At 47.0% G+C, this 24,255-nt stretch overlaps 1 protein-coding gene across 1 annotated transcript in view; it reads left to right on the forward strand.

The window, feature by feature from the left end:
* Nucleotides 1-24,255, forward strand: part of LOC138454580 (ATP-binding cassette sub-family C member 12-like) — a 392,790-nt gene that overhangs the window by 333,011 nt on the left and 35,524 nt on the right. The window contains exons 11-12 of the mRNA XM_069607051.1: nucleotides 670-829; nucleotides 6,617-6,695. Of these exons, the coding sequence (XP_069463152.1) occupies nucleotides 670-829; nucleotides 6,617-6,695 (239 nt within the window). The remainder of the gene's footprint in view (nucleotides 1-669; nucleotides 830-6,616; nucleotides 6,696-24,255) is intronic.

A 24,255-nucleotide genomic window follows, 5' to 3' on the forward strand; every position in this document is an offset into this window, starting at 1 on the left:
ACCTACAGTGTGGAATGTCCAGGAGTGCAGGGAAACTTTGTGTTCAACTGTTTTCCCAGCCATGTATGCAGATACCACTCAGCCCAGGCTTTTTCACCCAGCTGAAAGAATTACAGTCCACATCATGAGATGGCAATTCTTTCACAATAGGGGTCATGATATTTGATTAATACTGTTTAGTTATCACGCACAGAGTCCTCACTTTTTAGAGGTTGCCATGGCATGGGTAACAATGTACTTAAGAATTCTGTAGACCAACGCACCGTTATGACTTCTTCTACCTGATGAGCGTGGGTGGATGAAAGAGTCAGTGCCACCCCCATAGTAGAAGACAGAATAACAAACTCCTCTAGAACAGTAATTTGTTGTGCTGTGTGCTTCAAATACGCCATCGAAGATGCATACAATTATTATTATCCCAATCAGCTTAACTGTGAGTGTTCCATTTTTGTTTGTGATGTTTAGTTGCCAATACAGTTGGCCTTTAGTCTGCAATACCTATTTTACAATGCTTTTAATGTCCATTCTCTAGGACAAAGAACACTTCAAAATCAGAATGCAGGCAATGTTGGAAGCACATTTTAATGTCACTGTGGTCTGCAATGTTCCTACCTGTATAAATGTATGTGATATATCTTGTTTTCATCATCTTTGTCTGCTCATCTATAGGAAAGTCTTCCCTGGGAGTATCACTGTTTCGTCTAGTGGAACCTCTCGCTGGCACCATCTATATTGATGACGTTGATATCTGCACCCTAAGTTTAGAGGAGCTTCGATCACACCTCTCTATTATTCCTCAAGACCCTGTCTTGTTTGTGGGTACAGTCAGGTACATTTTGTTTGTTTGCACTTAAAATATCATAATCTAAACTGTCAAATGTTTTTATTGACTAAGACATACACCATCATGTTAAAGATAATGCCACCAGAAGACATTCTAATCATTATTTTGACAGTATAACTACCTCTCATCTGCCTTTGAGCTAAAGATTTTTCCTCTCCTCTAACCCGCCTCTGTCCCTCACTTTCCCTGCCTCCACTCTAACACTTTTTCCATCATGGTTGCCTCCCTAACAGAGCTGCCTTACCACCTACCTGCACTAAAAAATCTCAATGATGATTGTCCTTAATCAATGTATGTCCACCCATGTATTGTCTGGTGAGTGTTCCATTTACACCGCCCCACAACCTGGTCAGAATATCACTCGTACACACCCCAATGTAACTAGCTCACTGCTTCCTGTCCAATCTGATAGCTTATCGATTGTGTGCAAAGGCAGCTAGGTTGAATGTTCAGCACCTCACTACTTCAATGGCTGGGTTAGTTAGTATTATAGGCTGATGCTCTTTGTGTAGTTAGTGTGCTTTTAGCTTTCTCGAGGATGGCGAACAGGGCATGCTCCACTTACTATAGAGCACTTCATTGTAATTGTTGCCACCTGTTCTATGGCAAACGCTGCATTCGCGAGCCCTTGTTTACAGGGGAAGTGTCCTTGCATTACGGGATCTAAGATGCCACTGTATTATGCTATGGGCTTGTGTCATCACTGAGCCATCTGAGTGTAAGAACAGATAACATTCTCTCTTGTTTGGAGTTAATAGCACTGGCGCATAGGCCAATGCATCTTTTACCTCTATGAAGCTCTCATTCATTTCTGCTGTCCATTTTAGTTCTCTCTTCTCTTTTTCTGCCTCTTTTAGGCCCTGCAACAGTGGCTTTGTGTATGGGGAGTACTCAAACACCCATGCCCTGCAATAGTTGCATATGCTCAGGAACATTTGCATCTCTTTCACTGTGCGTGGGTGAGTGGTTGAGTGTATTGCCTGCACCCTTTCTGGTGTTATCCTCCACCCCTCAATGGATATTATGTGTCCCAAGTGCACAACATCTTCCTGACCATACTGCAGCTTCGCTTTGTGCACCTTGTATCCCTTGTCTGCTAACAAGGTCAGAAGATGCACTGAATCTGCTCTACACTCCTCCTCTGTCTCACTGCATATCAGCAAATCATCAACATATTGGATCACTGTACTTGGCATGTGTACGTCGCTCAGCTCCATCTGGATCACTCTGTTTAAATAATGCTGGGTGACTCACAGTACTCCTGGAGCAGCCGAGTGTGCTGGAATCTGGTCCTGCGATACGTAAATGCTGTCAAGTACCTTAAGTTTGAGTGAAACAGAATGGAAAAGAAGGCATTCTTCAAGTCGATGACTATGAAGTACTTCACCTTTGTTGGGATGTTACACAATATTTGAGTGGGTTTTGGAACCAAGGAAAAACTCTGCTTCAACCACATCGTTCAGGGGTGTAAATCTTGGATGAAACGCTACGACTCAACCTTTGATTTCTTCATTTGGTATATAGCTGTGTTGCATGGTGAGGTGGAGGGCTGGATGATGCCCTACTGCCATAAAGGGTGTAGGGTAGAGTAAATTCCCCCATCTGCTTCTCTGGACAATGTGTATTGCTTCTCCTGGGGCAGCAGTGCCCCCTCCCTCAATTTTATCTTTACTGCCCCCACTCCCTTCAGCACTCCTACATTTGTGGGACACGCTGGTCCATTGTATCTCTTGCACATTATTGAGATTCTCTTCTGTGTGTCTGTTCCCTCTCTTTTCTAACTGTGTTAGTATTGATATCAGTTTCTCCTTTACTTGGACTGGACAAGTTATCTGTATCTGAAACACCATCTCTCCATCTCTCCCATCTCTCTATCTCTCCCTCCTCACCAGAGAACAATTGTTCATCTGTTACTCCTGTAATTGTTAGTGTGGGGTTGATGCATTGCACCGTAGGCCATTCCACACTGTCATTGTCATTGTCTGTCCCACACAAGAGCACCATGTTTTTGCAGACTACTACCTCTTCTAGTTGCAGCACAAGTGTGGTTGCTTTTATGTCATCTTTCTGGCACTAGGGTCTAGACAGGAATTCTGAAGCCAGTCAGAACACCTTCCCCTGTATTCTTGGGACCCATCCTAGCAGAATCTCGACCCCGTACAGGAACATGCTTGGGTATAAGGACTGTGCTTTGGGTGTCTGCTGCCCTCTTCACATGACCTTTTCACCTCAAAGATCTGAACACTAAATTTTAAAATGTTCATATCGCACAGTCTAAATGTTTTGCATCGGGAAAAACGTCTTTTCCTGCAAGCCAGTTCTCCTATTTCTGGCCTTTTGTGACTCAAGACATCTTAAATGTGATCAAAATTATACAGGGCTTTGTATGATCTTTGGGAGCAGGTGTATGCTTAATCAAAGATATAATATAAATTTAAACAGTAAAATAGACCCATTCAAACCATTTCCCTGACGACATCTTACTCCTGCTAGCTGCACGCTTAAAGCCAATTTGCTTTTTATTGCCAATTCGTCCTTCCAGAAGGATTAATATCCACATCAACTGTGGTGTGACATAGCGACTCTTAAGGAACCCTTTTCTCAATCGTATGCTGCATTTTTTTACTACTGTACCCTCTGAAATCTACCACTTCTCAGCAAAGGCATGGAGGAATGAGATATTCTGCAACTCCAAAACTGGTTTGAGAGCGGTAACATCCATTTTAGTTCCCGAGATGGATTTACACCATTGCATAAACTGCATCAGTTCTGCTACCATAGGAAGACTTATCCTCATGGAATTGAATGCTGGCTAACCCATCACACTACTGGATCTCTTAGCAGCTTTTGGTAGTCTCAACCAAACAATTATCATCTCCATGACTGGCTTGCATCTGTCTGCCTGGAACTATTCCTCATTAACATATCTCAGTAATTAAACTTACTTTTTAGCTGTCGGTCCGGTTAACAGTCAGTTGTGGGATTCCCAGATATCATACCTCTCCCCTTATTTTTCAAGGCACCTCTAAGTGGAGGCCTCAATGCAAGTTTTGGAAAGGCTTGCATTTTTCTATCAGGAATTTCAGAACCACGCTAAAGGCATCCAGCCAGTATTGAAAGCTAGACAAACGACCAGCAGTTGGCGTGCCTCTCTCCTCAGCTGCTACAAGTCTATAAAAAGATGAACACATTTCTGAAAGCTCACTGTGAATGGTCACAAATCCAATATCTTCAACCCTAGACCACCACATCCCTCTTCTTTCTCTTTTTCTGGCCCTCAAAAGTTGCCCCTTTCCCTCTCCATTCATAACTTTGGTTTACTATTGGACAACAAATTCACGTTACAGACCCAGTCATCCTATGTGTAGAGATATGGAGTATATGCGCAATCAAGCACAAACTGACTATGTACTCTAGTTGGTTTTCCATGTCTTGCATGTCTGATCAACGGTACACCTTTTGTGCCCTTCTTTTTGGATTGTTGTGAGTTTTCTCGCTGGATTTGGGTTTGTAAGTAGATTGCTCAGCAAGCACAGTTTCTTTTTCATTTGTATTCAATAGCTAAATTGTATTGATTTATTTGTTACACTGATGCAGATATAAAGATATTATAATAATCAAAGTCCTTAAGAAGCACATGGGCTAAAGGGGATGGCGTGTGAGTCACAAGTGAAGGAATTGTATTGTATCTATATTTAGCATCATGAAGGAAGCTTACTTTAAGTTTAAGCGGAGAGCGAGTGGGAATGCCCTTTCTCACTCTTTGGTAGGATATGGGGTGGCCCAAGAGCAGGCTGCTGCTATGTGATGCTGGGGCAGCACAGCAGAGGATACACTAGACTACCGGCATGACTCAGTCTCTTGGCTTGTCAACTGAAGCCGAGCATGTTGATGTTCCTTAACAGCAGTTCCAGCATGAAGAGTACATCTAAATCTCAAGTAGCATTCTGGTCTAAACATTCCCAGATGCTGATTTCCCATCTCCCGCATGACGAGATTACATGAGGTTTACCAACCCAGGAGCATGGGTATGCCAAGCACTGCACACCAAGATAACACCACATATACTGATTAACATGCACAGATAACATGCACAGGCACAGGAATAGACACTTGTTGTACGGGTGCAGCTGAGTAATCCCACATGTAGAAAGGGGACCCAGAGCTGTGCTACAGTGACTCAGCTTTTCGTGTACTTGAACTGAAATTTCAAGATGGGATGGCCTTCGTCAAGTCTCAGTCCGCATCTTCATACATGCAGTGCTGGCATCACCAAAGTGATGGGAAAGAGACAAACAATTGCTACTTAGCTAATTCAGATATGCGCCTGTAAAAGAGAAAGACCTAATTGCCATTAACAGAGGACAGTACCTGTGGGAGGTATCAGTCCTCTAAAAAAAAACACAAACTTGCTGATAGAAGTCTTGTTATTTGGAAATGGAAGCAAAGTTTGGAGTAAATTGGAGGTGAAATAAAATTGAGGTGGAGCATCAAGATGTATGGAGGTGTCAGATACAAGAGATGAGGAGAGAAGTGCTAAAGAGTGAGGAGGAGGTAGTGAAGGGAGAGGAGGTAGTGACGTGGATATTCAGAGGGAGCAAAGAGTCCAGAAGTCAGGAGAGCAGACGAGAGATGATGAAGAATGAGGAGTAGGTGAAGAGAGAGGTGGTGGGGAGGATCATCACAATGAGTGAGGAGGCAAAATCACAAATGAGTATAGGAGAGGTGTTGAAAAGTAAGGAGCGTGTGGAAAAGTGTGAGGAAGCGGTGAGGAGGAAAAAGGAGATAGCAAGAGAGAGTACAAGGAGGGGAGACAGGGTAGAAGAAGTCATGTTTTAAGCCCGACAGAAGGGAGTGAAGGAGGTCTTAAAGAATAAGCAATTGGCGAATCCTCGAGGAGGATCAGGACTAGGTCTAGGAGGAGTATAGTGAAGAGGAAAGGCAGAAGGAGTTGGAGAGTTTCTCTTACATACGAGATCGTTCCAAACAATTGAGGAGGTAGACAAGGACTGGATTAGGGAAAATAGAGCCAGGACGCACCGACAGGGAGGTGGCAAGGGTTTTGCTGACAAACCCTTGTGGAGGCTCAGATTGCTTGACTATTGGTGGCTGCTCTGGGGGTCTGTCTATAACGTTCAACAGTGCGGCTGCTTTACATGGCCTTACGTGAATGTATACACAGGTTCCCGAGGTGAAGGGTGCCCCAGGAGTCAGAGAACCTTGGAACAAAGAGCCAAGAAGGAAGTGTGGGGACACTCAAACTCTCAAGACTGACAGAGTCGTGTGAATTTATTCTGGGAAGGGATTATTGAGGACTGTAAAACTCAGAAAGGTTGTTGTTTGAACCACAAGGTGAAGATATCCCATTATTGAGTTACATTTTCCTTAGTGAAGGTAGTGATATCGCTGGAAAGGGACATCCCTCACACAGGGTTATACAACTCAGAGACGTATTGATTACACGTAAGGGGCAGCCATCCATATGCGTAGTTACAGAGTGCTACGCCCAGAGAGAATATTCCATTGTTAATCATGCCAGGAAAGCCTGCGGGGATCAAAGGACTCTTTGTCGCTAGCTTCATTTGTTTTCACCGAATGTTGTAACTATCCTCAATTCAATTTCCCTTATTCTTTTCTCATGATCGTCTGTGCTTTCCCCCTCTTTTCACGATGGAGATCCCGGAAGTGGAAGGGGGTTTGGAAATGCATGCTGGATGTGCATTCACTGGCCTCGTGTCACTGATCTGTATCACTCGTGTGTTTGAATAATAGGTACAACCTGGATCCATTCGATAACTATTCAGATGAGCAGGTCTGGAAATCACTGGAGAGGACTTTCATGAAAGATACCGTGAGTATTGCACCGGTGCCTGGGTCACTGTGTTAACATCATGCCAGATGCTCTGAAGGAAAGGTATCTTAAAATGGCTGTCATTTCCTCTGTACAGATACACACTGGCTTCAGTACTTCATATCACTGATTAAATTAACATAGTAATAAGTAAAAATTACTAAAGAAATACCACTAGCACTGCTGCTAATAATTCTGTTCATAGTAATATGAATCAGAATGCTGGTGCTGCATGCATGAACTATTACATACAGGCATGTGTGAGGGCCTTGCCGTAGCGGATTAAATTCACATGTAGGCAGCATTTGCTTTAATGCGGCAGCACCAAATCTAGAGAGCAAAGATTTTGAAATAAGGGGTAAGTTTCATGTACTTTCTTTATTTGTTTTTGTACTTGGTTGTTTGTCTGAGTTAACTGAGAAGCCGCGATATGAACTGGGAAATGGACACGTTGGGAAGCAAGGGTTATAACTTTGATTTTTACTGGGTCAAGTGTTTTTTCGAAAGAGTGCAAATGGAGTGCAGGTGGCGCCAGTTGTGTAATGCAATTGCGTCTGAACACGGGCTTTGCAGTGGATGTGCTAAGTTGTAAAAGTTGAATGATGTGCAGATTTCTTCTATGCACCAAAGTAATATGTTACACCTAACATTTTGCAGGCACCTGATGACGATCCAGTGCGGATCGAAACATGAACATGTCGTAACAATAGAACCAATTAAAGTTGACTCATTTTAAGAATGATATGAATTAAATAGATAAATCAAATATTGAACATTCTACAAGTGAATACAATTTCGAGAGAAAAGAACCCAAATGGTTGCTCACTCAGAGCCCGATTCATGGAATCCTTTGCACGGTTGAAAGTGTCTTTGCACTGCTCAAATGTGACTTTGCACTGCCGATACAAACCCTGATTCATGGGTGCAAAGTGTATTTTTGCACTGCAAAGTCATTTTTGCAGTGCAACATGAACTCTGTGCCTAATACACAAGCCAAAACTGTTGGCTTTGCCAATGCTACTTTTGAACAGAAGTTCCATGAAGGACACGCATAGTGCTGATAAATTGAGTGGCTGAACGCAGACCTTGGCCCTCATTACGACCCTGGCGGAATTCGGAAAACGATGGCGGAAATGCAATACCGCCATCGAATAGCGCTCGGTGCGACTATGACCCGTCACCGCAAAGTACGAAGCCATTAGCGACACCGTAGTGAACGCCAACGCTAACTGCACCAAGCACGCGCGCGCCATGCCAAACCGTAAACACCACCATGGCGCAAGGGTACGCTAATTCCGACCCTAGCGGACATGTACCTAACGCCATCAAGCATGGCGGAATGTACCATTCCGCCATGGTGAGAAGTACGGCATCGCGAATCAACCGTAAACGGCCCCACTGAGTGCCTGTACACCGCTCCCTGCCCACAAAGTACAACTCCCCGTAGGTGCAATGAAGTCACAATGCAACCAGTGAAATGTACAAGTCACCCATGCATGCCAACGAACAAAAGAAACACAAGAGGGGCCAATGGGAGCTGCAGGGCACAGATGGCACGAATACAGAAGCCAATCCAATGGACATGACCACAGTCCCCCCCCCGAAACGCACGCAAACACAGGCACCTGTGACCAGCAATATTCCGAAAATCACATCATTCCACCAGTCCACCTGGCTGACCGGCATCTGTTACACAAAACCCAATCCCCCGCCCCTGAGCATGACAACATTCAAACAGCCATATTGGCAGCCCCCATCCCTGACCTCACTGGGCTTCGTAGGCAAACGCGCCCAGTACAGTACCACGCAACTAAACTCCGAAGCTGGAACCCAATGCAGATCTCCTCACAATACATCGCTCCCCAAATAGGAATATGCCACATCACTTGCAAAGAAGAACGCTACACGGGCCAAATCAGAATAGAAATTTAATGCACAACAAAATCACCAAGCCCATACAGCCATTAGGCCATGAACTCCAAAACACATTTCACCATTGTGGGCTGCATCCGCAAGAAATGACCAGCCACTACTTGTGTGACGCCCTGTTCCATCATGGTACACAGAGCCACATTCACGTACGAAAAGGCAACATGGAAGCGCACAGAACCGCAGGGCCGTCCCAATGGGGAGGCACTAGTCCAGCTGAAAGGCCGAAATGTTGCTCTGAGCCACCAGTACTGCGTAAGGGCATGTGGCCCATTGGCGATCGTCCCATAAGATCGTAATGCTGCTCCACTGATTAACACGAAGCAGCAGGTGTCGGGAGTAAAAGCCATCTGCAGGAGTGGCATACAGATGGCAGTGGCAAAAGGGGAGGAGATACCTGTCAACCAAAAGAAAAGAAAAAGAATAGAATGGCCATCAGAACTACATTCGAACAACTCACTTCAATGATCACACTAAATCCACAGCCATATGCATGCTAGCCCACTCCAAAGGATCATCACCACCCAAAAACCACTTGCGACTCATAACTATCTATATCGAGGTGTAAACACCATCACAAACGAGTGTACCTGTGCATGCGTCTGTCAAAACAGAATCCATCAGATGGGATTGGTAACGTGCATGGACACAAGTGTCTGAGGGCGCGTCGAGACAGGGAGGGCTCAACAAGGCCAGATAGACGATGGTCCCACTATGGCAGCCCTGCATCACATAGCGCAGGGGAGGCGGATAGATTCCAAGAAGCCCTGTACATGGCAAACTCTGTATCAAATCACCTGCCCATGCATCCATTCATCATTCCCTCATCCCGGGATTAAAACGCCTGAATATTTACTCACATAACATTAGAAATATCCATTGAGTCTGTGCGTTATGCAGCCTGCAAAATCCACAGTGCCCCAGCCCGTAATTCCAGTGTAGTGAAGTAACATGTATTTGGGAACGTCCGGCCTCATCGCCCACGTCGCTATTGCGCATCCCAAACCATTCATATCAATCATTGCATCCTCGCCATGGCCCCTGTCTCAAGGACATTGAACAATAGAACGTTATATTTGCAGTCAGACCTGTGGGCATTTCCTCGCCGCTAGCTGAAAACCGAAAGCGTCGCCCTTCGAATTCCTCATTTGCAACATCACGTCGAAGAGGCATCTGTGGCCGTTTGAAATCACTAATTAATCCATCTAGTGCGGCTGTGTGTGAAAATGGCAACTGCCTTCACCCACAAATGGGACGCCCCGCCCGTCGTTGCAACTCGGTACAGTGATGCATGAGGGCCCACCGTTACTCGAGTACTACGTACCACTGACCCTTCACAAGTCTGTTCGCGACTGCACAGATAGTATGTGAAACAATGGGACCACAGCAGAATGAACATATCAACCAATGTTACACGGCCATCGGGTACAAATACATGATTGCAATAGCAAGATGCCATTCCTCGAATTGCAGCGTTGTGTGCGGGACGTGCTCGGCCAAAGGGGAGAGCAGTTTGCACAGGTGGAATGAATCACCACAGGTGGAGGCCATACAGCCTGAAAACACATAAATTGCACACCCAGTCTCCTCCCACAACCACACCCACTCCGAAATGCTACCGGCAGGACTCGCGATGTTGGCCCTGGGGGACCTGATAGCACTGCAAGTACTCCAACTCCAAGAAGAAGACGAACACCAACTACAACCGGCCGCACGGAGGAGACGCAGGAGGAGGAGGAGGGCAAGGCAGGGCCAGCAAGGGCCGCCAGCACAGCCACTACCACCACGCAGGCAGCCCGCAATCCCACGCCTCCGAGCACATCCGTTCAACCTCACTGATGAGCAGATCCACACCCTCTACCGTCTGGACCGGGACACCATAGCCGCCATTGTGGACATGACACAGGCTGACCTTGTCAGCATGATAGATAGCCCAACCGCCATCACACCCCTACTGAAGGTGGTGTCTGTACTCCACTTCCTGGCCACAGGCACCTACCAGCACACAGTCGGACAGTTTCATGGCATTTCTCAGCCACTGTTCTCACGGACACTATTGCAAGTGCTCGATGCCCTCCTGCAGCACGCAGACGACTACATCTCTCTACCACGCTCGGAGCAGGAAATAACCAACACAAAAGTGGGATTCTATGCACTTGCCGGCATACCGGGTTGCATTGGTGCCATCGACTGCACCCATGTGGAATTGGTCGTCCCACATGCCATGGAGGCCCAGTACCGCAACCGAAAACAATTTCATTCCCTGAATGTACAAATGGTGTGTGACTCCAACAGGATCATTACACATTGTTGTGCCCGATTCCCTGGATCAACCCATGATTCTATGGTCTTGAGGAACTCTACAATACCACGCTACATGGAGCGACACGCAGGGAACAGATCCTGGCTACTCGGTGAGTCTCATTACATGCATGATAATGTGGGGTATGTGATTCGGCAATGACCTGGCAGGAAGGGGGCGGGGGGTGTGCGTACGTAGCAATGGCATTCCACATCATACGTTTATCGTCCACATACAGGTGATGCTGGATACCCACTGAAGAGATGGCTCCTCACACCAGTCCGGAACCCACGGGACCAGCATGAGGAGGACTACAACCATGCCCACTCACGTACCCATGTAGTCATTGAACAGGCATTCGGCCTACTGAAGGGTCGTTTCCGCTGCCTCAGCAGGTCTGGCGGGGCACTCCTGTACCGCCATGAGAAGGTTGCAAAGATGGTGATGGCATGTGTCATGCTCCACAACATGTGCGTACGTAGAAATGTGCCCATGCCCCCTGACGCAGAACTGCAAGCACCTGATGATGGTCATGATGAGGGTGGGGATGTGGCAGCACCTCAAGGAGTCTGCGAGGCACCGGAGGGCCGTGACATTCGTCAGCATCTCATTGATGCATGCTTCTAGCACTCACGCCTGGTGGCTGATACATGGACACGGGACTCGTGGCACTGTGTGTGTCTGGGACAAGCACAATATGGACTGTACGCCTATGATGGCCTAGTACACAAAGATCAATGTCCACACATCTCATTGGTTGATCGTGCACTGTTTATGGCATATGTGATATCATGTTGAACACCCTATCGGCCCGCCACCCAAGTGAGCCCAACTCCACCCTCCTACCTCCCCCCCGAACACCAGTGTCCAAAGATGCTCATTGTCAGTGGGCAGTCGCTATTGCAAGCCCCCTCTGCGGGTATCAGGGGCACCCCTGCCTGTGGAGCGCAGGTTCCTCCCAGATCTACGTTGGGGGCTGCCCTGGACGGAACTTGCAACGGATGATGTCTCTGCCTGCTCACGTCCATGCATGTCCCTAAGGGTTTGCGAGAGCTCAGTGAGCACACGGCGCACTGCGGCAAGTTCGGCACATACGTCTTTGGACGTTGCATGCAGTTCCCCCCTCAGGCTCTCGGTGCTTCTCTCCATTTGTGCCCTTAGTGTCTCTGTACCTCTCTCCATTTCTGCCCTAAGTGTCTCAGTTGATGTTTCTATGTCTGCCTTAGTGCCCCCACATTCATCGGCATGGTCCTTGAGGAGCGTGGCCAGTTGCTGCTGTTGCACGATTAACTGGTCGAGGGACTGTTGCCTCTGCTGGGCCATGGCCATTTGCGGGGGTGTCACAGAGGGGCTGTTGACCTCATGTTGCCTTGCCACAGGGCTTGTGGGGGATGGCCAGTCGTCGTCTTGTGGGTGCCCCTGCGTGGTATCCTCATGTTGTACGGGATGGGACAGACAGGGGGATTGGGACAGGTCATGGATGGATCTGACTTCGACATCCCCGTCTTCTGTGTCGGAGCATGCTGCCATCAATGGGGTGTCACCTATGGTGCTGCTGCCACCAGAGGCAGTGCCTTCTGTGGCATCCGTTGGGGGGACCTGTGGTGGTGGTGTTGTGGGCATGCTGGCTGCTGGGGTGCCTGTTGATGTTCCCTCCTCTGTGCTGCCACCTGATTTGTGCTGCTGCCGTGTCTTGATGCGTGCAGCTGAGGTGGAGGGTCTTTGGCCGTTGGTCTTGGCCCTCTTTGCAGGTGTGCTGGTAGGGGTGTCCTGATGCTCGTCGTTTGGATCGGACCCTGTGGTGGAGTAAAGGAGGGCGAGGGTTATTGATGGGTCTGTGGGAATTGGAATGGCATTGTATCACATGCATTGGGGTGGTACCTGAGGGTGATTTGGGTCGGGGCCTTGGAGGTGCTTTCATTTGTGTGTGGAGTGAGGGTGCAGTTGTTTGGCAGCCTGCAGTTAGGGTGTGCCTGCTGCACGTGTAGTGCGTGTTTTAGGGGTTTTTAATTAATTATGTATTTATTGTGGGTTTTAACGTGCGCTATCAGGCCGATGTGTGTGGACGTTCTCCTGGACATGTGTTTCTGTTGCACTATGTGGACACATGGTACTTCACATGGATGGACTTTGTGGATTTGGCATTGTTTTATCTGGCCCACCTACCTGAATCTTCGGATGTCTGCACTCCTTTCTCCATCCCTCCGACTCCCTCTATGCTCTCCATTCCGATGGTGGAGGCACAGATTTCTTCCCAGGGGGTCAACTTGATGGGTGATTCAGGACCTCCCCCGGTGGCTGTGGCAATGTTGCGGTTGGCAGAGAGTATGCTGCGGACGCGTATCCGCAGGTCGTCCCATCGCTTTCGGCATTGCTGTGGGTTGCGGGGTGCGGTCCCCACCGCACTTACCCGCTGTGCCACCAGAGCCCATATGGCCTTCTTGTTTGCAAGTGCCGTCCTGGTCATTTGCGTGGAGAAGACGACGGCTGCATTCTCCTGGAGGGTCTCTGTTAGCACGGTGAGTTCCTCACGGGAGAAGTGGACCTGCCGCTTGCGGTCGCACGCTTTCTTCACTACTTTTCCCATTTTTCTTGGTTTCGCTAGGGTGGATGACGGGTTGGGGTGTGTCTCAGGGTAGTGTTTTTGGTGGTTGTGTGGTTTTAGTGGTTTTATAGGTGTACGGCGGGATGTTTCCCGTTCCGGGCCCATGTTTTTACTTCCGTTTCCGTATATTTACGGTCACCGTACTTTCCGGTAGGCGCACACTGCGGTGTCCGCTGTGATGGGTGGCGGTATTGCACCTAGGGCGCCGTACGGCGGCGGTGTGGGCCGTTTTGGGGTCATTTCCGCCATCGCGGACTTTGCACTTCCGCCATGCCGTGGTGCTCGTGCCCGATGGGTCGGAATGGGCCGCACTTTGCTCCTTCGTGCAATGGCGGAAACGCTATTTACGCTGTGGCGGTCCGGTCAGTCACTTTCCGCCAGGGTCGTAATGAGGGCCCTTGTGATGACATTTGTATTACACCAGGAGCGCATTTACAGCCTCAATTGAGTCATTAACTCTCAGAAGACTGCGTTGGAAAACCACTAGCAGCACTTAATCTGCAAAGTTTGATGGTAATGCTTGTTAAAGAGTTCCCATGAGGAGGTATTTGGGCGGGGAGGGGCAAAAACTGCATGGGAATGACAATAGGGATTAGCATGGCCATGGGCAGTCTATGGGTGGGCACATAACCAATCAACACCTAGGAGTTGTGTGCTCCTCATAGGTATTTCTCCCTATCTGTACCCCAATTTTGATGGGGGATGTTTGAAGTTTAGTAAGAATCGCAGTAGTAAAATCATCACTGACAACACTGATGACAATATTATTCTGGGCTTTTGTGTGGATTTATTGATGCTAACCTTTAAACATGTCTCCTTCCATATGCCTACCCACACCACTTGGTAATGTTTTGACTGTGGGGATTACATTTATTATTAATGTAACACCTATTATTTCAATTTTTATTACAGTGCTTACAAACAGGAAACATATGTAATGGCACACTTCTTGTAAGTGTGATAATATGAATGTTATATTTTGTACTGAAAAAGGACTGGAGGGAACATGGGTCAGGAGAGGGTGTGATAAATAAATATGATAAATGATTCTTTTTATCTGCACTAAGTTTATAGCTCAGTGAGTTAAATGCTCAACTGTGACACGCACCTGTCTTTACTTTCCAAGTTCAAAGCTTGGCCGCGCCTAATCAGCGCCTAATCAGCCGTTCATCCTTCTGAGGTTGATAAATTGAGTGCCTTACCTTTGGTAGCAATTCCAGCATTGTTACAGCACTCAGAAGTGGGAGGGTTCAAGCATGAAGCTTCATACATAAACATGTAATATAATAACATATTCTCACAGCATTAGGGACACCACAGACCACATTAGCATAACAAATGTGTATTTTGGCATGCCCAAAAGGATAGGCCACAGAAAGATAAAGCAGTCAAGCTGATTCTATATAAGAAGCTCTTGAAGCGGATCATCCACTCTGCCTGCCCTAAATAGACAACCCCCAACTCTCTACCTGTACCCTTGCGAGAAAAGCACATTAGCCACTGAAAGAAAGCCAAAAGGTACGTACAGTGAGGTAGGCTCCTGGCAGGGGGAATTCTGGTGCTAATGTTAAACTTCAGCCTGCATTAACTACAATGTGCACACATTTCACATGATCGGAATCTGTAACAAACACAGCTTATGTGTGCTGAAGGCCCCCAGCGCCAGGCCTCCTGTTGCCCAGTGTGAGGACGGGTAAAGGAGTTCAGGGCATGCTTTATAGAAGGGGTCTATCCAGCCCTGGAGACTCCACTGCACCAGCAACAACCACTGCTGTACTTCAAGACATAGAAATATTTCCAGAAACCAGTAATGCTCAGTCACCAAGCAACCAGCCTAGTGAGGTTACTCACATGGTGATAATGGGGCATGACTCTGGCCCAGAGGAAGTGTAGGGATTCTGGGACCATGCATCATGAATTGTCAGACACTGGAAATCAGAGTCTGAAGATTGTAAAATGGGATAATAAGGCGATTCGGAATCAGGCCTGGTGCCAGGGCCTTTCAAGCTATTCGGTTGTAAGGGGACTCTTGTGGGGCCCCCTCTTTGAATTTGAGAAGAAAGCTTAATAGCTTTTCCTAAGTAGTCATTTGGGGGTTAAAGCTTCCCTGATGGCTGCTTTTCTTTGTTTTGCTATGCAGAGGCCAGTACACCCGTCCTGTGATAATCTGTAGTTTCATCATCCTCTCTATTGCAAAATCTAGCATTTGCCAAATGATGAGGTCAAAGGGTGGAGCAATAGGTGTGCACATATGCCCTAAATAAATATTAGTCCTCACAAATTGAAGGCTGGTGCACTTTAATTATGCACTGTTGGCGTAAGACAGAACTTTCCAAAAATTGTTCAATTATAACAGACATGTCTAACCGTTAATTTAGCTCTTTGGAGTGGGGTATCTAATATGCTGGTAAATTAATAAAGTTCAACAGTGGAACTCATCACGCTATCCAACCTTAAAGCTAAAATCAGGGAAACCACTCATTCGATTTGCATTAGGAAACATATTCTCCTGGTATAACCTATGCACCCCACAGCTGCTTCCCCAACAGGAGTAATGTTCCTAGGTTGCACTAAATATACTCGTCCCCTTCCTTATGATACATGGATTTTGTGATCAGGTATATGCTCCTGGAATTTAATAAAAAAACTCACCAAGTGAAACTGCTTGTGCCCCAAAAAAACGTGCTTCCCATTTTTCAACGACCTTTTTTAATTTTAAATCCTAAGACTACACCAGATCATTGTCTTTTCATTATGAACATATAAAAGCAGGTTTTCACAGCTGTAGATAAGAGGGCCCCAAGCCATCGTTTTTGGCCCCGCTCCTCCCCCCTTCACAATGTGTAAGAATGGTCTGGAAAATGGTGGCGGTGATGATGGAGGTTGAGCTTCCCTATGGAACTTCCATTCCATACAGATAATGCTTGCCCAGCCCAGCCCTGATTGCTTTGTGCTTTTAAAAAGCACTTCAGTGAAGGACAAACAGAGTGCTTATACATCAAGTGACTGAAGGCAGGCCTAGTAAGACTTTGCAGCATGTTTACAACACCAATTAAGTCATTGGCCCTCATTACAACCCCGGCCTTAACCAATGGCGCTATTAGCGCCATGGTTAACACTGGTAATGTACCAGATCCTCCATGGTGACATGGAGAATTACCGCCCCATTCCAAGGTTGGCGGGGCGGTAATTTCCCTTTTACCATTGGCCCTTCCCCATTCCCATTTTTGCCCCATAGGGCTCAATGGGAATGGGGAAGGCGGTAATTACAGTACCGCAAAATGCGGTACCGTAATCACCTTCAAGGTCCCTTTGCGGGTCCTTCCCTTAACGGCTGGTACAGACCAGCCGTTAAGGTCGGGACCCGCAAAGGGGCCTCGTAATCAGGCATTAAGGGATTACCGGTACCAGTACCCTTACCGGCACTGGTAATCCCTTAACGCCAGGGTTGTAATGAGGGCCATTATTTCTTAGGGAACTGCTTTGAAAAAACCCTGGCAGGCACTTCGAGCACAACGTCTGATGGTAAGGCTTGTTTAAAGTGAGCCCAGAGAGTTCCCATGACGTGGAGCCTTGCACGCAGAGAGGCAGGAATGGGTGGGGATGGCCATAGGGATTAGCATGGCCATGGGCAATCAATGGATGGGCTCATACCCAAACAGCACCTATAGACTATGGCCCTCATTAGGACCCTGGCGGAAAGGGGTTTACGCCGGCGTAAAGCATGGCGTACCTTTCCGCCAGACTACGAGTTCCCGTAGCGCCATGGTGATTTTCACGCCTGCTTTTTGCAGGCGGAAAAATCCATGGCGCTACGGGACTTGTTGTTAATTACGCCACCGTAATTTACGGTGGCGTAATTAACGCCTTCCCCACTCCCATTATACTCTATGGGGCAAAAATGGGAATGGGGAAGGGTAAATGGGGATTGGGGACTTACCGCCCCGCCAAGGTCGGAATGGGGCGGTAAGTCCGCCAACCCCCATGGCGGAGTTGGCAGCTTTGCGCCATGGACCATGGTGCAAATTGCACCATGGTCCTCCGCCAGGGTCGTAATGAGGGCCTATGTGTCTCTCCCCATATGACATTCCTCTATGTCCCCCCTCATATGCCCTTCCTACCTATCTGTACTCTACTGCAATAGTTTAGGTGTATAGGTATCCCAAGCGAGTAGTTTATTGTTCAGTTATAAATCCACTATTAGCCTCAAATAAATCACTTTGGTTTTGGTGCTCTTAAACATCCGGTATCCATTCACCTCTTTTGAGCTGCAAGCGTTGTCCACTGGCATAAGGAAATTAAACATTTTCCTAAAAAGCCATTTCATCTTTAGAAATATAATTGTGTAAGGAGCTATGTTTGTATAATGTCTGTGTGTACATGTGCGTGTGTGGGAATCTGTTTTCATCTCATCATAATCTTGGCAAAGCACCTACCTGTACGTGCATTTGTACATTTCAAAATGACCCTCTTTTTGTGCAGTTTATTGAAAGGGATGGAGATATCAGAGTTAAGTGCTTGCTGCTAGTAATTGTGTGCACCCTGCGGACCATCACAGGTTTGAATCAATCACTGATCCTTCATTTGTTGACAAATTGAATGTCATTTTTTATTTATTTATTTGCATTTTTGTTTTGTGCTGGCCTTACCCAGAGGGTCTCTGAGTAAACACGGTTCAATGGTTGAAAGGATGTGAGGTGAAACCGACGTTGCAAAATGTTTTCGGGATAGGGTAGAAAGATTAGGATAGCAAGTGGCAGCACGGGAGATGGAGGGGTGATGTTACATGTGGGGAAACAGGTATGTTTTGAGGCTCTTTTTGAAAGTCGTGTTGGAGTGTGCAGAGCAGATGTAAAGAGGTAGCCACGGCTAATAGAAACATTAGAGACCATGCCAGATTAACCAAACTATATGAACCATTGAGAAGATCTCTTCCACCCACCAATCTGAAAACGAATTACAAGCTTAGTCTGAAACCTAGCCACTCTAAAGATTGGCCTCTGGACATTTCCAACATAATTGTCCCCCAGACTAACAATCATAAGTTCAAGTTACGTGATGACATTAACACAGCCAAACCTATCTTAGTCAAAGAAGCTAGTGAGACCCTCCCCCTCAAAGGAGCGCTTCTCAATGTAAGATCGCTTGTCGACCATGCCACCGATATAGCTGACCTTATTACAGAAGGTAACCTGGATTTCCTTGCAGTTACGGAAACATGGCTTCACAATGCAGCAGGACCCTCACTTATGCTAGCTATCACGGATGGGTACCCAATAGTTAGACAAGACTGTGTCGGTGCCCGTGGTGGTGGCATTGCCATTATTTCTAAAACATGTCTCTCCCTAAAACTAGCCTCTACCCACATTTCAAAATCATGTGAAATGCTCTCCGCTAAATTCCAAATAAATAACTCACAAACTTTCACTATTCAGTTAAAATATAGACCACCGGGTCCTCTTGGCACCTTCAAGGAGGATCTGCACAACTTACTTATGAACAACGTCAAACCCTCCTCAAAATTACTCCTATTAAGGGACTTTAACATAGGTTTCAATGACCAAATGGACAAAAATGCCTCTGACATAGTTAATATAATCAGTTCACTAGGACTCACTCAAAAAGTAAATAAACCGACCCATCTAAAAGGCAGAATACTGGATTGGATAGCGGACTACAACTGCTCAGTCACTATCTCATCTATCATGCCTCTTTCATGGACAGACCATTCACTGGTGTCCTTCCACCTATCCACCATAAGACCTACTCCACTAGCTCCACCATTAGTGCCACCCTGCCTCACCAGAAATAAAAAAAGTATTACAGCTGAGAAACTAATCCCTGCTATACACCCTACTCTGAACGCACTGTCTGAAAATCTTGATCCCAGTATCCTAGTGCACAAATATAATAAGATTATGCTCACTACACTGGACAAAATCGCCCCTCTCAAATTAAGATCTAGCAAACCAATAGCCCATTTAAACAAATGGTTTACACCACAACTTAAAGACCTCCGCGTCTTGAAGGGAAAGAGTGAAACTAATTGGAGACTTTGCCCTTATAATGAGAACAAAGCCAAATTAACCTCACTCTCCTCGCATTATAAGAAGGAAATCTGCCGGGCCAAACGCGACTCCTATGATGAGCGCATTGCCAAATCTAATTCTAGTATGACAGAACTTTTCTCCATTCTAAAAGAACTAGAGTCCCCAATAGCTATACCAGACATCTGTAACAAAGACAAATCTTGGTGTACAGACATCAAACAGCGCTAGCTAACAAAATCAACATGCTACAAAATAAAATACAGCAAAAAAAAGAAGCACTGAATCTACAGTACTCGCCCAAAAAACTTCTGCTTAGTGAATCACTAACGGCACACAATAATCTATTCCACTTTTCCAAAATGTCTACATTGGACGTTGAAAAAATAATCCTGTCACTGAAACCTCCGAATTGCAAAGGTGACACCTGCCCAGCACAACTAATAAAAGATGCTGCTAGGGAATTATCTCCATTCATTACTAAACTGATTAACGCCTCATATGCTACAGGCTCTATCCTCGCTAACCTCAAACAATCTTGGGTACTCCCTCTCCTCAAAAAGCAAACACTAGATCCTCTCATCCCTACTAATTACCGCCCAATTACCACGGTTCCATTTTTACTTAAAATTCTGGACAAAGCAGCATACATTCAAATTCAAAAACACCTTGAATTGCATAAACTTCTAGGTAATAGACAATCTGGCTTCTGCCCATTACACGGAATGGAAACAGCTTTAATTGACTTAAAATCCCAAATAGACAAGCTGAGAGACAAAGGGAGGACAGTACTTCTGCTCTTACTCGATCTCTCAGCTGCATTCGACCTGGTTGACCACAAGGTCCTATGCAGACACCTTGACTCTGCCACCCATTTCTCCCTTGATGGATTGAATCCTTCCTGAGTGAGAGAAATATGAGAGTTTTCTCCCCCTCGGCAGCGGCTGACCCGACCCCCATCTTGTGCGGTGTTCCTCAGGGCTCATGTGTCTCGCCAACTCTTTATAATATCTTCACCAAACCCTTGTTCGATGATTTGGACCATCTGGGTGTCACCTACACGAATTATGCAGATGACACCCAGATTCTCCTTCCACTTTCTGGGGATCATATTAAGGACACAGAGTTGGTGAACAAGATATACCTTATCATCCAAGCATGGATGGCCACTCATGGCCTATGCTTAAACGATGAAAAGACTGAGTTGCTAATCTTAGGCTCACAGGCCAATATCAGAAAATTAGGTAAGGAGTTCTCCTCATTTAACATTGATGGTAATACCATTAAAGTCTCCAAGGAAGTAAAAACCCTTGGTTTCTACTTGGATTCTAAATTATCCTTCGACAAACAGATAAAATCCTTAACTTCATCCACAGCTTACACTTGCAAGTTGTTAAGAGCAGGCAAACCATTCCTCTCTGATGATAGCTGTCTGATCCTGGCCAGAGCCTTAATAGTTTCTAGAATTGACTATTGTAATGCCTTATATAGTGGTGCTAATAAAACTACTATCCGAAAGATCCATATATTACAAAGCAACGCCTTAAGAACAGCCCTAGGCATAAATAAAAGAACTCATATTTCCTCCCTTAGATGCCAACATAAATGGCTGTCTACGGGCAATAAAATACAGCTTAAGACACTGTCGCTGACTCATAAAGCTCTCAACAACGCTGCCCCTAGCTAGCTTACAGATACATTTCAGAGAAGAAACTCTCCCAGACTAACCAGAGACGACAATACTAACTGCCTGGCTATACCTAGATATAGGCTCACCACTAATCGTGGTAACAGCTTCCCTGTAAAGGCGGCGAAAAGCTGGAACTCACTTCCACAAGACTTGCGAACAGACCAACCCAACCTACTCTTTAGGAAAAATGTTATAAAACACATAGGCCCTCATTACGACCCTGGCGGAAACCGGAAAACGATGGCGGAAATGCAATACCGCCATCGAATAGCGCTCGGTGCGACTATGACCCGTCACCGCAAAGTACGAAGCCATTAGCGACACCGTAGTGAACGCCAACGCTAGCTGCACCAAGTACGCGCGCGCGCGCCATGCCAAACCGTAAATACCACCATGGCGCAAGGGTACGCTAATTCCGACCCTAGCGGACATGTACCTAACGCCATCAAGCATGGCGGAATGTACCATTCCGCCATGGTGAGAAGTACGGCATCGCGAATCACCCGTAAACGGCCCCACTGAGTGCCTGTACACCGCTCCCTGCCCACAAAGTACAACTCCCCGTAGGTGCAATGAAGTCACAACAACCAGTGAAATGTACAAGTCACCCATGCATGCCAACGAACAAAAGAAACACAAGAGGGGCCAATGGGAGCAGCAGGGCACAGATGGCACGAATACAGAAGCCAATCCAATGGACATGACCACAGTCCCCCCCCCCCCCGAAACGCACGCAAACACAGGCACCTGTGACCAGCAATATTCCGAAATTCACATCATTCCACCAGTCCACCTGGCTGACCGGCATCTGTTACACAAAACCCAATCCCCCGCCCCTGAGCATGACAACATTCAAACAGTCATATTGGCAGCCCCCATCCCTGACCTCACTGGGCTTCGTAGGCAAACGCGCCCAGTACAGTACCACGCAACTAGACTCCGAAGCTGGAACCCAATGCAGATCTCCTCCCAATACATCGCTCCCCAAATAGGAATATGCCACATCACTTGCAAAGAAGAACGCTACACGGGCCAAATCAGAATAGAAATTTAATGCACAACAAAATCACCAAGCCCATACAGCCACTAGGCCATGAACTCCAAAACACATTTCACCATTGTGGGCTGCATCCGCAAGAAATGACCAGCCACTACTTGTGTGACGCCCTGTTCCATCATGGTACACAGAGCCACATCCACGTACGAAAAGGCAACATGGAAGCGCACAGAACCGCAGGGCCGTCCCAATGGGGAGGCACTAGTCCAGCTGAAAGGCCGAAATGTTGCTCCGAGCCACCAGTACTGCGTAAGGGCATGTGGCCCATTGGCGATCGTCCCATAAGATCGTAATGCTGCTCCACTGATTAACACGAAGCAGCAGGTGTCGGGAGTAAAAGCCATCTGCAGGAGTGGCATACAGATGGCAGTGGCAAAAGGGGAGGAGATACCTGTCAACCAAAAGAAAAGAAAAAGAACAGAATGGCAATCAGAACTACATCCGAACAACTCACTTCAATGATCACACTAAATCCACAGCCATATGCATGCTAGCCCACTCCAAAGGATCATCACCACCCCAAAACCACTTGCGACTCATAACCATCTATATCGAGGTGTAAACACCATCACAAACGAGTGTACCTGTGCATGCGTCTGTCAAAACAGAATCCATCAGATGGGAATGTTAACGTGCATGGACACAAGTGGCTGAAGGCGCGTCGAGACAGGGAGGGCTCAACAAGGCCACATAGACGATGGTCCCACTATGGCAGCCCTGCATCACATAGCGCAGGGGAGGCGGATACATTCCAAGAAGCCCTGTACATGGCAAACTCTGTATGAAATCATCTGTCCATGCATCCATACATCATTCCCTCATCCCGTAATGCAAACGCCTGTTTCCATACTCACATAACATGTGAAATTTCCATTGAGTCTGTGCGTTATACAGCCTGCAAAATCCACTGTGCCCCAGCCCGTAATTCCAGTGTTGTGAAGTAACATGTATTTGGGAACGTCCGGCCTCATCGCCCACGTCGCTATTGCGCATCCCAAACTATTCATATCAATCATTGCACCCTCGCCATGGCCCCTGTCTCAAGGACATTGAACAATAGAACGTTATATTTGCAGTCAGACCTGTGGGCATCTCCTCGCCGCTAGCTGAAAACCGAAAGCGCCGCCCTTCGAATTCCTCATTTGCAACATCACGTCGAAGAGGCATCTGTGGCCGTTTGAAATCACTAATTAATCCATCTAGTGCGGCTGTGTGTGAAAATGGCAACTGCCTTCACCCACAAATGGGACGCCCCGCCCGTCGTTGCAACTCGGTACAGTGATGCATGAGGGCCCACCGTTACTCGAATACTACGTTCCACTGACCCTTCACAAGTCTGTTCGCGACTGCACAGATAGTATGTGAAACAATGGGACCACAGCAGAATGAACATATCAACCAATGTTACACGGCCGTCGGGTACAAATACATGATTGCAATAGCAAGATGCCATTACTCGAATTGCAGCGTTGTGTGCTGGACGTGCTCGGCCAAAGGGGAGAGCAGTTTGCACAGGTGGAATGAATCACCACAGGTGGAGGCCATACAGCCTGAAAACACATAAATTGCACACCCAGTCTCCTCCCACAACCACACCCACTCCGAAATGCTACCGGCAGGACTCGCGATGTTGGCCCTGGGGGACCTGATAGCACTGCAAGTACTCCAACTCCAAGAAGAAGACGAACACCAACTACAACCGGCCGCACGGAGGAGACGCAGGAGGAGGAGGAGGCCAAGGCAGGGCCAGCAAGGGCCGCCAGCACAGCCACGACCACCACGCAGGCAGCCCGCAATCCCACGCCTCCGAGCACATCCGTTCAACCTCACTGATGAGCAGATCCACACCCTCTACCGTTTGGACCGGGACACCATAGCCGCCATTGTGGACATGACACAGGCTGACCTTGTCAGCATGATAGATAGCCCA

Source organism: Ambystoma mexicanum, chromosome 1p (assembly GCF_040938575.1).
Source record: "Ambystoma mexicanum isolate Mex_15411 chromosome 1p, UKY_AmexF1_1, whole genome shotgun sequence".
In the NCBI taxonomy this organism is placed as follows: domain Eukaryota; kingdom Metazoa; phylum Chordata; class Amphibia; order Caudata; family Ambystomatidae; genus Ambystoma; species Ambystoma mexicanum.